We start from the raw sequence: 17,169 nt of genomic DNA, 5'->3' as shown, positions 1-17,169 counted from the left end.
TTGAAGCTGTAGTTATAGGCAGCTCTGGGCCACTTGATGTGAATTCTGGGAATGGAAATCCAACTTGGGTTTCCAGCAAGATGGAGACCTGTGCTCTTAACTGCCAAGTCATCCCCCCAGCTCTTACAACCTTATTTCCATCACTATCCAAGCTTTAATACTATTAACTCAGAAGAACAAAAACAACTGTGAATGCTGAGTGGAGATGTTGGAGGGTAAAAGCATCTGAACAATAAGACAGGAGACTTCATCATACTTCAATAGCAATACATTTTGTATAACATTGCGGTTTCACGGCATGAACACAGTCACATACCTTGGCCTCTACACATTATCTCTATTTATTTTACCTAATCTCATGGCCATTGTACTTCTTTTCAACTTGTAACCTGATAATTGAAGAGAATAGAAATTTTACAGCGTGAATTTCCCACTGCTTTTTTTTTCCTTCCAGGCAATTGACTATGTTAAGATAATAGTCTTCATGTGTGACAATTCATTACATAGACAGAACAATTTACTTGGTGTGTAGTGAATCCCGTCTCTTCCCCTCACGACTTATTTTTTAGCATTCTTTGGGATTTTAATCAAAGTGTTATGTAAATTGTTTTGGTTTCCGTAGAGAGTACATCTCAGTAATTTCGGTGCAAGGAATAAGAGTTGGGGATGTGTAACTAGGCTAAGAAAGTATGTACAGGCTAAGCTCTAACTCAGTAGACTTAACTAGCATGCTTGCAGCCTTAGGCCCTAGGCCCAGGAACAAACGAAGAGAAGAGAAGAGGAAAGAAAAAGAAAAGAAAAAGAAAGTACACAATTAGAAGGAAGCAGCAATGCCCAGAAACCCATGTTAGACATTCCAAAGCCTTGTTCTGCAGCTTTCTTGGGGGCACTCTAGGTGCCTTGTGTACATCACAGGGTTGACATAGAGTTAGTTGTACTATCTGGGCTCTTTGTTATTTAAAAGGCTTCTATATTTTAAGTTCCTACTATGTGCACAGAAATTATGCTCATTTAATATAAAAAGCAACCACATGTCATATGTCGATGGCGTGCTTAAGGTCCAGCTCACTAGATGGGTCAAATCCAAGTGTGTATACATTTTCTATTCTACAACCAATTCTGACTGTGGTGTTTGTGCCTCAGAAGTTTCTGAATTTACCCAAGAAGGATGGCTGCTGTGGCCTAGAAGCTCTTTTTAAAACAAATGGCCTCAAGCTCAGGAGCCGGAAGACTTGGGACTATTCTGTTGTCAGATCGCAAGTTCAGGGCAAGCCGCCACAACAGTGCCTGTACAATGAGAATAAGGTAGTGGCTGCGTGTATCTCGCTTCCACTCCATAAAAGGGGTTGTTCATATTGTTTTCAGTGGCATAAAAGACAAAAAGTGAAGTAGCTCCTATATGGACTTTGCCTGTGGTCATAAGTCCTTGATTGGAAGGGCAATCTTCCTCCTTACTTTGTGAACTGAAAATATTAATGAATTGGGACTTTAGGGTCTTGCATACAGACATAGATCTTTCAAAAGATACACTCCCTCTCATCATGCTTTCAGAAATGACTAATATTAAAAAAGAATGAAGGCGGGGGAGAAATATCCCGGTGTGTTTATGTGTAAACAGAATTCATACATATAGAATAATGCAATTCTGCTGAAATTTTCTTGGTATTTTTTGTGTGTTCTATGTTACTCAATGCATAATCTTGTATTGTGTGTGAATTAGTTGTGACTTAGCAATCAGTTAAAAGAAGACACAGATTCTATAGCTGTGTGCTGTCTTTACCAATATCCTTATCACAACATATTTTAATGGGATGTCTGATGCCATCCCCTGATGTTTCAATATCTGTGTGTAAGTGGCAATTATCAGTAAAATACATTATGCCACTGAATTTGGTTCAAGTTGAATGTAATAATACTTACATATGGATATATTCAAATAAGCAGACTGATTCAAATTATCGGTCTTGTCTTTGTCTATTTTAGGACTTTAGTATTTTAATAGAGCTGTCTTCTGAAGACTGTAGCAGCAGTAGACTCCTTTCGCTCTTGAAAATTCAGTATTATTTGTAAGATAGAGATGTTTCATAAGTAAAAGTGGAGTACTCTTAGTGAAATAGTGTGCTCTCAGAATCTGGGAAAGGACAATCTAGTCTCTAACAACATAAGAGCTTCTCCAACTAGAAACTTCTTGGGGAGCTCTTGGAAGATGGGTCTGAATTTTAACCTCTTGGATGCAGTGGAACTGAACAGGTTTTTGAAAAAGGATTTTGTAGACTTCAGTGACAGATGTTGAAAAGCCATATATAAGTGGGGAATGGTCAAGCATTATATACTAGAGTGGATAGAATGTACTACACCGAAAGGGTTTTCATTTCTGCACACTTCACATTATTTATAAAAATATGATTGTATCATTACTGGGTTAAAAAGCTCATCTTCCTAATGGTACATTTCATAAGCAGCAAACCAGTGCAATTCCATAATCTTTTGGGGGCAGTACCAAATAGTAAATTGGCATTATAGCATAACAGCTTACTCTTAATTGTACCTAAGAGTAACCAAGCACCATAGTTTAATGAATTTTGAAGACTGCTCAGTAAATGAGTATTGTTAATAAAGTTGTGCTCTTTGCTGTATTTCTCTGCATAATTACAAGTAAAACACAAATTATAAAAAAATAAACCAAATAATAGGAGTTAGTTATTAGTACTTTTGAAATCCTTTAAATTTTTACTAACATCAAATTCAACTTGTTATCTGTTGTAGCTAACAAGAATTTTGAGATACACACCAGTTGAGGGGCATTGTAAAAACGCCCCTTTTTGCCAAAATCAAGTTCTTTAAGGTCTTGCTAATTATTCTGTTTCCTTAGGGGTACTTTGCAGTATTTAAAAAAATTATCAGTAGCAGTTACTTCTAAACTCAGTGCAGAATATTTTGCTAAGCATTTTACTATATTACAACATGTCCTACTATGGTATTTTATAATAAAACCAAATTTGCAAGTATTCTCGCATATTACATATGGTTATACCCAAACACCACTTTCTATCAGTCTATTACTATATAGGAATATTTTTTAAAAAATACTACGTGTTTTGGTCCTAATGAGGAAGCATATTGCAATATATGACATTGATCTTTTTTTTTTAATGAAAATCCACTTAAGTGTTGGGCAGGGAAACTAAGCTATGATTGTATATGTTCTTCTCAAAGAAACAATGGCAAATGACAATTCAGAAAGACGCAGTCTTTGTGATAAGTTAGTGTGCAGACCATGACCAGGAAGGATCAACTTAGAAATGCTCATCGGAATGTAGCTTCTGTTATCTGTTGTTCCACAGGCAGGAAGGACAGCTGTTTTGGCTTCACAGAGGGGGTTGTTAACCGTCTACTGCATGGTGTAAGGAAATCTCTTCAGAAGCAAAACAGACTCAGAAACTTCGTGATGCACCTTATTATTTTTTTTACCCGCTGTTACAATATCCCTGAACCCTGTGATCTTTCCAGCGTGTTTTCTGTAGTAGTTTTATACTGTAGAAAATAATCTGCCATGAACTGGACTTTATTGTGTTGCAAGTGATGTCTGTGGCTTACTGCCCTCCTGCTCCACATGGTCCACTTAATTATGTAAAAACCTGTGATAATCCTTTGCCTTAAAGTCAGATGCTAAGTAATTTCTGTGTTCTAATTAATAATTCTTAGCTTCACTCTTAATTTTCCTTTAAAGCTAACTCTGGTGTCAAATAAAATATTACACAAATCCTCCTTGGAGTGCTTCTGTCCTTTCTGTTTGTGACTGTGTGTATCTGGATCCAGGACATGGTGGCCTGCTGGGTTCTATAAATAGGCCTTCATAATCCTTTTGGAGAAAGGGCCTGGTACTTCTCAGTCCTTGGCTGAATTTTCCCTTCAGCTCTTATAAATAGATTTCCCCATGTCACTCTATCAACCAAGCAAAACAGCCCACTCCCTCTAGGATTACTCTTATCTTGATATCTTAGGAATCTTCACATTTGTTCATTCATTTTATTTGTACTTCTATCAGTTTGCAAAGGAGAAAAACTCCCAAGATGCCTGACAATTAAAATCACCCAATTTCTTCATGAAAAATGACCTCAGAAGGGGTGTGTGTGTGTGTGTGTGTGTGTGTGTGTGTGTGTTGGGGGTGAGGGTGCGGGGGCGGGGGTGAGTCCATCTTGCTGTCCAAAAGGTTGTCAAATATTTGGTGAATGTACACAGGACACGCATATGTTACAACCAGACAAAATGTCAGCAGTGTAATAAGGAACTGGACACAAAGTCCAATTCCTAAGGAGGAAGGCATTTACAATTGAGACGTGCTTGGAAGGTGGATTTCTCTTTGTTCTTGTTCTTATTATAATTATTCCAATCGAGTTTCAGTGAGTTTCTCAGTCAGGAGTAGTGGGCCAACTCAAAGTGGACTCTGTGTTTGTTTTTGTCTGCACTTGTTGTTTCATTTTGTTGTCTTTGACAATTTTTTGTCTCACCGTTTGCCTTTTTAGGTATTGTTGTTGTTGTTTTGTTGTTGTTGTTCTGAGACCGAGCATGAAGTTGGTGTGTAGGAAGGTGAGAAGGATCTGGGATAGTGGAAAGAATATATTCAGAATATATTGTATTAAAACTTTAAAAATAAACAGTGATTAAAAAAAAAGAATGTGTTAGTCGTTGTGTTGGCACACCAACAGAGGTATTCACTGGACTAGAAAACTGTTTCCTTATTAGGCTCTGGTCTTTGACCTGTCGAGTTAGTCACAGTAATACAGCAATATATTCTATAAGCAGCTTTATCAGGGAGACAAAACTTTGGCTCCCACAACTCCTGATGCTCCTTCCCAGTCTGTATTAGAAAGACAAAGGTCATGTTCAAGAGTTTTCAGTGGAAAGTTAACCTTAGTTCCCAGTATGTTGAATGCATGACAATACATTTGCTCTTTGAAAAGCATCTCAGTGGCTCTTGCTATTTTGGAATGGCAGGACAAGCTCAACTTTTCATCAGGCTTTTCAGAAAACAGTGGACCCAGAGCTCAGAATCTCCCACCCCCAATTCTGGTTTCTACTGGTTGCTGTTTATTGAATTGACTGCCACGGGGCTCCCAACATGGCCCAGAACAAACGGACTCTAGGACCCAGAAGCTGCAGGCGGGCCAGCTCGGTTGGCGGCTTCCTCGGGATTTTGGCCCAGCGTGCGGTCGGGGAGGTGCTGTCAGAAGCTGCAGGTTCGCGGCCCGCCCGGAACAGTCCCTAAAGACACTCCCGCGAGCTGTGTAGGGCGCGCTGGCGGCTGCGCACGGTGCGCGTGGGCGTGTCCGAGCCGGGCCACGCTGCCCGCCCCACCCCCTGTTTCGGTTGCCCCCAGGCCCGGCTCCTGCGAGCGCCGGGGCCCGCGTGCCCTCAGCGGGCTGTGCTGCGCGCGAGCCGCTCGGGGCTGGGCATGCTGGGAGCCGCTCTGGAAACCGCCACTGCCGCCGCCGCCGCCGCCACCACCCGCCGCCACCCGCGGTGCGAGTCCCTGAGGCGCGGAGATGAAATTCCCGGCCTCAGTGTTAGCGTCCGTGTTCCTGTTCGTGGCCGAGACAATGGCCGCGCTCTACCTGAGCAGCACCTACCGCTCTGCCGGGGACCGCATGTGGCAGGCGCTGACGCTGTTCTTCTCCTTGATGCCCTGCACCCTGGTGCAGCTCACGCTCCTCTTCGTCCACCGCGACCTCAGCCGCGATCGCCCACTGGTGTTGCTTATGCACCTGCTCCAGCTGGGGCCCCTGTACAGGTGCGTGCCGGGTGTACACGGGTGCCGTTAGGCCCCGGTCCCCTGGGTGTCCCCACCTCTACTGTCTCAGCTGAAGGAAGGGGGGCTTGCCTGAAAGGGATAGACAAGTGGCCCGAACCACGGCTGACCTGCCCTGGCTTCCCAAGCCTCGCCAGTCCAGTCTTGGAAATGAAACTGGATCCTTGCGTGTCGCTTAAACTGAGATGCCCCGGATTTTGGGAACCATCACAGACAGTTGCCACTGTTTATTTCAGTTTGACCCAAGACAGCAGTTTTTGCCTTTTTTGGGTCTCCTGAAAATATGTGGCTTTCTGTGTGGTCAAGGGGACTTCCGTAGGATTGGCTTGGGTGGTCCTGGTACAAAGGTTTGGAAGTTACCTGGTACAAAAGTTTGGAAGTGCGGTTCAAGTCAGAGCCCTTGTGGGTCATTTAATTTAGTTTATCAAGCACGTGTCACTTAACTGTGTACCAGGCACTATCCTAAATGCTTTGTGGAAATGTACTTATTTCATCTACTGAAGTCTAGAAGTCCATGCACTCACTCCACCTTTCTCTTGGTGTGATGAAAGTTGTCTAGAGTGAAGATACGCACACCGGAGATGTCTTCTGAGTGTGCCCAATTTTAAGCATAGTCACGAAGTCTAGTACACAAGGTGCCTTGAAGACAGGAACGTGCTTGGTATTAAGAAAAACTATTAATGCCATTTCTGGAAAAAAGACTGTTTTTCTTTTGTTATTGCTCTTTGTGGTGCTGTGGATGAAATCCAGGCCCTGGTACGGGCTAGGTAAATGCTCTACTGCCAAGCTACATCCTTAGCCCTGGAAATTAATCTTTATAAACATAAGCAAGAAGAAACGTACACTGAGGCAACTGACGACGTTAATTTCAGAACAGGAGGGGAATTTAAATGTGTTGTTTTCATATCTTTTATCTTATCATAGGAAAAACCAAAGTAAAAGTTTATGTTCAGGTTTTTTAAAAAAAACATTCAGAATATTAAAACGTTGCATGTCATTTTAAACACAACCTCTCCAGCTTACTGTGTACTGACTTACAGTTTAACTGTTATGGCAAACAGGTTTCTCGTTGTTGAAGTGCCAGGGAATCCTAGAAAGGACAAGAAACACGCTGGCAGTAGTATGAAGAAACTACTGGGGAAGTCCTGACAGTCAGGGGGACTCAGAAAATAGGACTGAGGGCTACTTACAAAGCCTTGTCATTAAGTAGATGGCAGAGAACCTTTGTCCTTAAGTGAGCTGCATGGTCCTGCTAGTGCCCCTGCTTGGTGAGATTTGACAAGGCACTGGTCACCTGTGGGGTGGGAAGTCGTATTTGGGTGGGGTGACTTGGGGAAGGAACCGCGACGTCTCAAAAGTTCCTTGTGCTAAGGGGTTTGTTTCATACCTACATGCCTTAGCCTATGGACTCCTTGAGTGAAGTAGAAGCAGTCCTTTGTGTGCTTATTATTTGGAGGCTAGAGGTGGGGCCTAGGGCCTTGGGCATACTAAAGCAGTGTTCCAACATGGGCTCCAGGCTCCCTCAGTTCCTGTCCTCATTTTATACACAGGGCAAAGGAGGATCTGGAGCCTGTTCCCAAGGCTTTCTTTCAAAATGCAATCAGGTTCACGATGTTCTCTGCGCGCCTTAAAAGAAAGTGGAGTGTGCAGTATTACGTTTTATCATTAAAGGTTTAAATGTTTCATCATTTGTGGGCAACATTAAACAAGCAAAATAACCAGGTAAGCAAGACTCCTCTACCATTGCAGTCATTTACAAGTGTCTGTCAATGTTCACAGTCACCTAGGGCAAAGTTAATAGAACATTACATAGAAAAATGGCACAGCCACTACAAACTAGAGGACATGGAAACGTACTAAGATCTTAAGGACAGTATTACTGAGCGGCACACTGGGAATGTAGCTTTTTCCTCCTAAACATGAATGCATACAATTCTCTCCTTTATTAGAAACTCTTTACTAGCCTTCAGTTATCACACAAATTTTTAAGAAGTCTCAGATTCTAACACAGTTGGTTTATGTCAAGAAAGTACTGGACCCATGGTCTTTGAACTTAACACACACAAAAGGCCAAGACTCTTAGCTTTCCAATGAAAGGGAAAACAATGTTTTCTGTTTGGTTTTTGTTTTTAATTTTTTTATTTTGGTTAACAGGCCTTAAAAAAAACCTGGGTGGGATTTCTTCCTACTGACTGGCTCTAATTTGAACTCTAAAATCATCCGCTTTTCAGAAAGAACAAATTATCCCCCCAAACAAGGGAATCACAATGCTTCTCACTTTTATCCCTAGAAATGGTTTTTAGTCATACTTTAAGGTTGTTTGGGGGGACAATTTACTTCTATTTACAAAAGCCCAACTACCACTTTTAGCTACCTAAACTGATGGCATTTTTGAGTTCCTAAGATAGGATGACCCAATTCAAGTGACATACAGCTCTTTACTGCATCTAATGCTTGAAGCCCTATGTCAGATCCCCAGTATTGGGAAATGGACACTTACAATACGCTCCACCAATGATTGTGGGCTAAAAGTGTTAACGCCTGTGCCTTCTTTCCCTCAGGGAGGCATTGGTAGAACTCCTTTTTTCATTTATGTACTATAATTTTAGTCTTCTATTTAAAAATATAGCTTTAATTTCTACGCTTCTTTCTACTTAAGCCTGGGTTTAAATATGAATTTTGCATATTGTCTTGAATTATCTTTGTTTCTAATTTGAAGGAAAAAATCTCACTGTAAATTATACAGAAATACTGGAAAAACTAAGGGGAGAATATTTTTTACCCTCTTTTTCATATTATTGTAGCAGTTAACTTTTCATAAATTAATTGAGATGAATAAATATCCATGAATGACGACTTCAAGAAATCCCCTCATTTTTATTACTAACACAATTCAGCAAACAAAACGAGAGGTAAAAAAAAAAAACAACCTAGGTTTATAATATGTAGGTTAAAACAGTCCAAAATTGTTAGAGAATATTGCAAAGCAATGCACAGTAGTAGCATTTCTCTATAGGGAATTTTAAAAATAATTTAAAATAGGAACAGTCCACATTTGTAAAGCAAAGCTTACCCAATTTATTTAATTCCATCTCCAGTAAAACCCTGTGAGCTAAGTGACATGATCTTATTTCTATAGTCCAGGAGATTAAGCAAGTGGCTTGTCAAAGGTTTCCCAATATTTTCTATTTAACCCGCATAGTTCTCTAGTACAGCTTCTCTGAGCATGCGCCTCACATGAACATAAGGTGGCTGATTAGAAATGATAGTATTTCTTTGGAAAAAGTATTTTTCAAAATAATTTATTTATTTTTATTTTATGCACATTTATTTTATTTTATTTTATTTTATGCACATTGTTTTATGTATGTTTTTGCCTGGGCATATGTATGTTGGAGTTACAGACAGTTGTGAACCCCCATGTGGGTGCTGGGAATTAAACCAGGGTCATCTGGAAGAGCAGTCAGGATTCCTAACTGCTGAGCCATGTATCCAGCTCCTGGAAAAAAATATTTTCACTAGGGCCCTTGGTCCCTCAAGTTATTTGTGCTGTCATCAACATGCCGGCTTTCTGCTAGGGAACAAACTGCTGTTATGGTTGACAATTGAGTTATATTGGTCTTGAAAATGGAACCAAATGAAAAAGAAGTTGGGTCAGCAGGGATCGCCATGGGGTCTACAGACTATGTTCCACTGACCAAATCATACCACCATCTGTTTCTGTAAAGAAAGCTTTGTTGGAACACAACTATAGTCATTCCTTTATAGACTCTTCCTTTTAGCAAGGCAGAGGCAGAGTTGAGCAGAGGCCTGTGTACTTGTACATACATTACACAAAAGCTTTCTGAGCCATGGAGTACAAGAACTACCTTGACTAATTTTTTATGAAAGATGCTGCTCTTCTACCACTGAGCTACACGCTTAGCCCTTACCCTGGGTGATTTTAGTCAGGTAGCTCATGCAGAGAATCAACCATGACAACAAACTATAAACAAAATTGGAATAATTGGATAAGTCTTGTCAGAATTTCAGGAGAACAGTAGTAGTTTGTTTCTTAGTTTTCTTAAGTACTAGTAGGAAGAGGTGTTGGGATGAGTCACAAACTTATAAGATATGAAGTAGGAAGCTATGTTAAGATATCCCAAGTGTGGTGGCGCACACCTTTAATCTCAGTGTTCAGAAGACAGAGGCAGGTAGATCGCTGTGAGTTTAAAGCCAGTGTAGTCTACATACTGAGGTCTAGGCCAGCCAGGGGCTACACAGAGAGACCCTGTCTCAAAGCGGGGGAAAAGAGACCAATGTATCACTTAAGAAAAGCAGTGGATCGTGAGACCAACAGCTGTTCCATTAATTTTGGTTTGGTTTGGTTTGGTTTGGTTTGGTTTGGTTTGGTTTGGTTTCTCTCCTGGAATCCTTTTTCATTTGGATGGTTGATCTCTGAAGTTTCATTCAAGAATTCTATAAATGATCTCTCTTTTACATAGTTCCCTTAAGCAGCAATAGAATTACATTATTCTACAAACTCTTATTTCCTTCTTTCATTTCATTCAGCAGCTTTTAGCATGCTCTACACTTTTGATTGTTTATTTTGGTCTTTAAAAGTTCTAAAAAGTTTGACTTTTATATTACAACTAAAGAATATTTATTAAAATAACAGAGAAACTAAAAATATTTGCTCAGTGAAGAAAATAAAACCTTTGACTGACTGAAGAGAATAATTTTTAATGATTTTGTTGTATATACTTGCTAATATATACACATATATATTATATATGCATATATACATATGGTTATTATTGTAAACTGTCAGGGAAAATGAGCTTGGACTTCAAGAGTTTGCTAATTTCCAAAATATGTTTATCCCCATCAAGTTTAACTAAGGTACTAGTTGTTTAATAACTTGGTTATACAATTGTTACTTAACAGTTGGCACTTTTGACTCAGTATAATTTTGTTGTCATTCTATTGTTTGTATGTATGTATTTATGTATGTATGTATGTCATTATGTATGTATAGTTTGTATACATTTATAGGTGTAAAATTTTCTTATAATTTGCTTCCCTTATAAAATATGATAAACTATTTTATAAAATACAATAAATGTTTATTTATTTTTATTTTAATTAGTTAAATGTGTTGGGGATCGAGTCCAGGGCCTAACACATGCTAAGCAGACTGTTATTAAGCCCAGTATTTTCATTTAATTTTTAAAATGTTTATTGATTGATTGATTGTGTGTTTGTGTGCATGTACACATACATGTCTTGGTGTTTGTGTGGAGGTCAGAGGACAATTTGGGAGTCAGTCTTCCCTTTTCACCATGTGAGAGAGACCCCGGTATTTAACTCACGTGCTCAGGTTTGGCAGTAAGCCCCTTTACCCACCAAGCCATTTCACCAGCCCAAAAGTCTCGTATTTTTCTAACCTGTCCATTTTGATAACTGCATAGTATTTAACTGAGTGGATGTGCTTTGATACATTTAATTACCCTTTCATTTTGAGGACCTCTAAAATAATCCCATTATTTTCTATTACAAATAATGCTGGTTTAAAATCTTTTGGTAGATTTCTTTGTGGGCTGGTATATCAGAAGCTATCATGTGATCCAAAAGTACAACATAAATGTTTTGCTACATATTATACTTTTTCTGTCTATGTCCCCATGACCCCATCTCGATGGTGAACCCCTCTGAGTGAATGGAGTCAGAGTCTTTAAGATCTCTTAGAAAAGTACATTTGCTATCATCACCTCTTTGAGAATAGATACCATAACCATTTAATTCTCTCTTCTATACTTTGCTTCTTTCAATGGTCCGACATTGCTGGGGGGCGGGCGTTCAGTAGTCAGCTAAAGGTTTACATTTTCAGGAGATGGGTTTGAACTCATGAACTACACTTTATTATCATTTTCTTCCAAACAAAGTAGACTATTACACTGTCATGTCCTGGTGTAATATATTAAAATATATTTGATTGCATATATGCTACAAGGGAGTAGACAGATTTCTCTCACACACAAACCACAACCCCCCAGAAAAACCAAATGAACAAAGGTAATAATTATAAAATCTGTTCACTTTGTGCTCACCAGAAAGTTTCTTACATTTCTTTTTGTGCATCAAGGGCTTTACTATTTCAAATTACAAATGTACTGAGGTTGTCGTAGATATCTCCAGGTGATATTATAAAGTTAACAACATTCAATAAACCTGATAAAACTGTAAAATCTAGCAGCATTGTAAGGTTGTTATGAAAGTGCCTGTTTCAGGGAATAAAAGTCTTTCAGTGTTAAAACCCGAGGCCAGGAACATTGTTTCTGGCTCTTAGGGAAAATGTTTTTCCCAGTACGTCATTATGTAAGTTTCTAAACACACAGAAGAAAAATCTTACTGATTTATACACTCAAGGACCCACAAACTAAATTCTGCAATTAACATTTTGTTTCATCTTTCCATCTCTCCATACATCAACTCAAACTCACTCTTTCTCTCTCCCCATTTCTCTCTCTCTCTCTCTCTCTCTCTCTCTCTCTCTCTCCCCCTCCCCCCTCTCTCTGCATTTGTGTATACTTCAAAGTAAATCATAGGCATCAGACCTTTTTATTTCTGTCAGTATCTATTATCTAGAGAGGAAAATTTTAATCACTAATAAAGGATCTGTCCCTAGAACTGGTTTGGGATTCCTGAGCAAGTTAAAATTTAGCTGTGGCCTGTATGGGCTTATTAAGGCTAAGAAATAGGTAATATGTCAACTTTATTCATCTTATTATCCTACCCTGCCCGTGCCCCTTCACCCCTTACTATAGCCCAGCTTACCATGTAGTCCATGCTGGCCTTGAACTCTTGACATAGTTCTGCCCCAGTCTCTAGACTCTTGACTATAGAAAGTGCTGAGTCTGCGCACTCGCACACACACACACACACACACACACACACACACACACACACACACACACACTAAACTAGGATGGTTTGTGGCATTGGTTTTATGTGGAACTGTGGAACATTTACACACAAACAGCATTACACCCTTTTCGTCCTCTTACAGAAGGATGACAAGGTATGTTCTCTCTATTTTATGGTTGAGGGGAAAAGTTCAGGTAAGTGAACAGTTAATGTTGCACAGTTAATGTTTCTGGAAGAAAACCAAGCTTTATCGAGGGTCTCTAGAGTGTGACGTACTTCCCGTTCTCTTATTTTCTTTGCTTTGGTAGCTTTCAACGTCACCTTTCCTTGATTCTCAATTCTTATTGGTCTACTGGAGGGCTTGCAGAAAACCAACTCCTTAGAACTGATTCTGAGAGTGAATGATTTGGAAAGATTTATAATAGCCAGGCAAGGGTTTGAGAATCAGGCTAAGTGAAAACAGGATGACTGGGAGAGAGAGCACAGAATTCTGCCAGTCATTATTGTCTCTGACTCATTGATTTATTTCTAGGTGTTGTGAAGTCTTTTGTATCTACTGTCAGTCTGACCAGAATGAAGAACCTTATGTGAGCATCACTAAGAAACGACAGATGCCAAAAGATGGCCTTTCAGAAGAGGTCGAGAAAGAGGTTGGCCAGTCAGAAGGCAAGCTGTTTACCCACCGTTCTGCATTCAGTCGGGCATCAGTGATACAGGCTTTCCTAGGTTCTGCCCCGCAACTGACCCTACAACTGTATATAACTGTCTTGGAACAGAACATTACTACTGGAAGATGTATGTATGCATGCTTTTGTTGTTAAAATTTCTGCTTACGTTTAGGGTTCAAACTGAGAAGCAAAATGATTTTTATTCAGGTAAAAGCAGTTTACATGTTCATTTGTTCTGAGTCTATGCTCTGTTTACTAACCTAAACTCCCAGTGAGTTAAAATAATAACTTTTTTGGGAGGAGGGGATTAAAAATCTGTATTTTGGCCAGAGCTCCAAAGGAAAAGTTCACTTACTCTAGTGTAGACCAGCTGAGGGGGCTCAAATATGTCAGAGCTTTAAATCATTGGTGACTGATTTACTGATATGTTTTTGGACTCTCACGTCTTTTCTGTGGGGGAAGAGTTTAGACTTCCTGATAGCATGGTACTGCTTCCCAGTGTGAAACTGTGTCCTCTTTTGTGACCTTGACTTAGGAATCATGGGAGCCAGTTACATGATAACTGGAAGGTTATTTTCCTTCCTTCCTTCCTTCCTTCCTTCCTTCCTCCCTTCCTTCCTTCCTTCCTTCCTTCCTTCCTTCCTTCCTTCCTTCTATCCCTCCTTCTTTAAATGCAGTCTAATTCATAGAACAAAATTCAATAGTTTTAATATATTTAGTGTTATATCATAACCATTACCTATCTCATTAGATCTAAAATCTAGAAAAATTTAATCCTATCAAGAAACCATGAACACATAGATCGTGTCAGACTATAAAAAATCAAATAGAAAGAGTTCCCACAAGAGGAGGATGTAAACAGGTGGGCTTGTGGCTTGTCTAATTCCATTTGTGGGAGGCTAAGGCAGACTCTTCAGAGCAAGGTGGCTAGTGAGACTATTGGTAAGCTCTGGCTTGGGTTGAAAGATCTCGTCTCAGTAAATAAGCTAGAAGTGTGATCAAGAGTGACTCGACATCAGGTCTTTATGTGTGTGTCCACAAAAGAGCACATGCGAACACGCACTCACACACATGCAAATGAGAAAAGATAAAAAAGTCTATCTATATTCAGTAAGGTGAGCTATTTCCTAATATGGGCATTTCTGCACTGAACACCAGAGTTCAGTGGCTACCAGTGACATCATAAAGTATGTTGTAACAAAGCCCCCTCAAGGATAAATGCTTGGGTGGGTGAGCAGGTTGGTTATTTGGAGAGACTCAGGCCAGCAGAGAGGTGCATAACCATCACGGGCACCATGGCCGGGAAAAGGCGAAGACGGAACATATCCCGCTCAAGAAGAGCTGAGCTTCAGTTTCCAGTCAGCCGTGTAGACCGCTTCCTCCGGGAGGGAAACTATTCTAGACGGCTGAGTTCCTCTGCACCCGTGTTCCTTGCGGGTGTTCTCGAGTACCTGACATCCAACATCCTTGAACTGGCTGGTGAAGAGGCCCACACCAGTGGCAGGAAGCGCATATCTCCAGAACATTTGTGCCGGGTGGTACAGAACAACGACCAGCTCCACCAACTCTTCAAAGAAGGCACCAAGTCTGTGTTTGAGTCAGCAGATCCTGATGAGAACTGATAATGCCTGGGTCTCAAGACTCTGGAGGCCCACCACACCTTCAGCCTCAGCCAGCCCCAGTGTCCTACTAGCTGGGGAAGCTAATCAAACATGCTATTAAAGCATCTAAACCGAAGCCAGTGGTCCTGACTCCTTTTGTTTTTGGGCTAGAGGTGGCCATGAGCAGCCACCCAGGTGGGGGATGGTGCGTTCGAAGCTGTGGTTAATATGGGGAACTTGATTTTCAGGGGACATTTCTAATAGGGACCATGTGGACAGTGGTCTTGGTGGGAGGAGGTGGCGAGGTGTACGCACTGTTGACCCTGGTCGGGTGGGAGGATTTGGCTAAGGTAGAGGGCAGAGAAGCTGTCCTGGTAGTCTGTGAGCTCACAAGGCCTTGGGAGGCCAGGGATTTGGCTAAATGGAGATGGGTGGATGAAGACATGGACTGTGATAGGGAAGGCTTCCTTGGTGGTTAGGTCTCAGGTTAAAACATGATGGCAGTGGGGTGGGGGAAACCATCTAAGCCACAATGTTGGCTTGAGGTTCAAGGGTCAGGAGCCTTCCCACAGCACTGAGCAATGATGGTGAAACCAGAAGTAAAGAGAAAAGCTGGAAGAAACTGAAGAGAGCAACCCCATGGGAAGACCAGCAGTCTGACTAACCTGGACCCCTGAGATCTCTCAGACACTGAACCACTAACCAGGCAGCATACACTAGCTGGTCCGAGGCCCCTGACACATACAGAACAGAGGACTGCCTGGTCTGGCCCCAGTGAGAGATGACTTACCTAACCCATGAGAGACTTGGAGCCCCAGGGAGTGGGGAGGTCTGGTGTCGTGGGGGTGGGAGAGAAGGGGCATCCACTTGGAGACAAGGGAGGAGGGTATGGGATGAGAAACAGTCAGAGGTCAGTCCGTGAGGGGGATAACGACTGGACTGTAAAAAAAGATTTAATAATATAATAATATATGCAAAATAGAAAATATAGGTGGTTTCCCTTTTAAATTTTTAGAATTTCTGCCTCATTTTAAAAGGATTTACACAAGGATTAGTAGGTATCTAGTGCTATAATGCTGTGTAGAATATATGCTTCTATAGTCTTTTCTGTTTTCTTTCTTCCTCTTCCTCCTCCTCCCTTTTCTCCTATTTTTTGAAACCGGTTCTCTCTACACAGTCCTGGCTGTCCTGAACCTCACTCCATAGACCAGGCTGACCTTGAACTCACAGATATCTGACCACCCCTGTCTTTCAAGTGCTAGAATGCACCATCTGACTGGGGCACACTGCTGAACTAAATAGCAATGGTATAGAAACGCCACTGTTTAACTGCCATGTAATTCAAGCAGGCCTAAATAGTTACAGAGCATTAACAAACTATGTATGAACATCGTCAGTTATGGATACAGTTGTCAGTGTCATTCTCAGAAGGAAGCTCTGGGTTTTCAGTGATAGTGTATGTCATAGCACCTGTCATCAGAAGCTGAGCCTGTGTTTTGGAGAGTTGTCATGTATTATGTGCAAACTCTGCCACTAGTGTTTCATGAACATGCATGGGATAACTAAGACTCAGGGACTGCGCGCACTTAGCACTGGGGCCCCTGACTGTAAATTTCCACATTTGAAGTGTTCACCTCTCATTAGCTCCTGCTAGCCCTCTGTTGCTGCTGCTGGCCTTTTAGACAGAACTTCTTTTCAGAGTCTGTCCAGTCCGCTTTCACAACAGAATCAGAAGATTTTAGTTTCAGGTCCTAGTGTACCACTTTGTTTTCATGTGGCCTCGAACACTCCCTGTTTTCTCTGAACTGTAGCATTTTTATAGCTTGGAGGGTACGAAGACCACTCCATCTTTGATTTCCTATAAATGGCTGCATCTTTCTCCTTCCCTGTCCACACATGCTCAGGCTACTTTTCTGCAGAGCAGTTAGCTCTGCCAGACGCTCAGGGGACTGTTGGGTACTAGGACTACCAGCTATGCGCACTACCATCTCCTGTCCTAGAGGTGGGATGAGAAAGTGCTCAACAGGGCTGGAGGGATGGCTCAGCAGTTAAGAGCGCAGACTGCTCTTCCAGAGGTCCTGAGTTCAAGTCCCAGCACCCACATGGTGGCTCACAACCATCTATAATGGGATCTGATGCCCTCTTCTGGTGTCACGAAGACAGCTACAGTGTATTCATATACGTA

General features: G+C 41.1%; 2 protein-coding genes and 1 long non-coding RNA gene across 8 annotated transcripts in view; 2 read left to right on the top strand and 1 right to left on the bottom strand.

Annotated features, from left to right (window-relative positions):
• The window catches only part of LOC102553061 (uncharacterized), a 171,909-nt gene that overhangs the window by 116,340 nt on the left and 38,400 nt on the right, over positions 1-17,169 (bottom strand). The gene's annotated exons all lie outside the window — the stretch shown is intronic.
• Positions 5,344-17,169, top strand: part of Xk (X-linked Kx blood group antigen, Kell and VPS13A binding protein) — a 36,410-nt gene continuing 24,584 nt past the window's right edge. The window contains exons 1-3 of one of the 2 annotated variants that reach the window (XM_039099957.2): positions 5,653-5,791; positions 7,360-7,531; positions 13,248-13,510. In XM_039099957.2, the coding sequence (XP_038955885.1) occupies positions 13,327-13,510 (184 nt within the window). In that variant the 5' untranslated portion in view covers positions 5,653-5,791; positions 7,360-7,531; positions 13,248-13,326. 2 annotated transcript variants of the gene reach the window in all.
• H2al2l (H2A histone family member L2 like) lies at positions 14,629-15,120 on the top strand. The gene has a single exon (NM_001409118.1). The coding sequence runs from the start codon at positions 14,679-14,681 to the stop codon at positions 15,003-15,005; it is 327 nt and encodes a 108-aa protein (NP_001396047.1). The 5' UTR covers positions 14,629-14,678; the 3' UTR covers positions 15,006-15,120.

This window comes from Rattus norvegicus, chromosome X, assembly GCF_036323735.1.
Source record: "Rattus norvegicus strain BN/NHsdMcwi chromosome X, GRCr8, whole genome shotgun sequence".
NCBI lineage: Eukaryota > Metazoa > Chordata > Mammalia > Rodentia > Muridae > Rattus > Rattus norvegicus.
The sequence above is the reverse complement of the archived record's forward strand: the minus strand, read 5'-3'. Positions and strand labels throughout refer to the sequence as shown.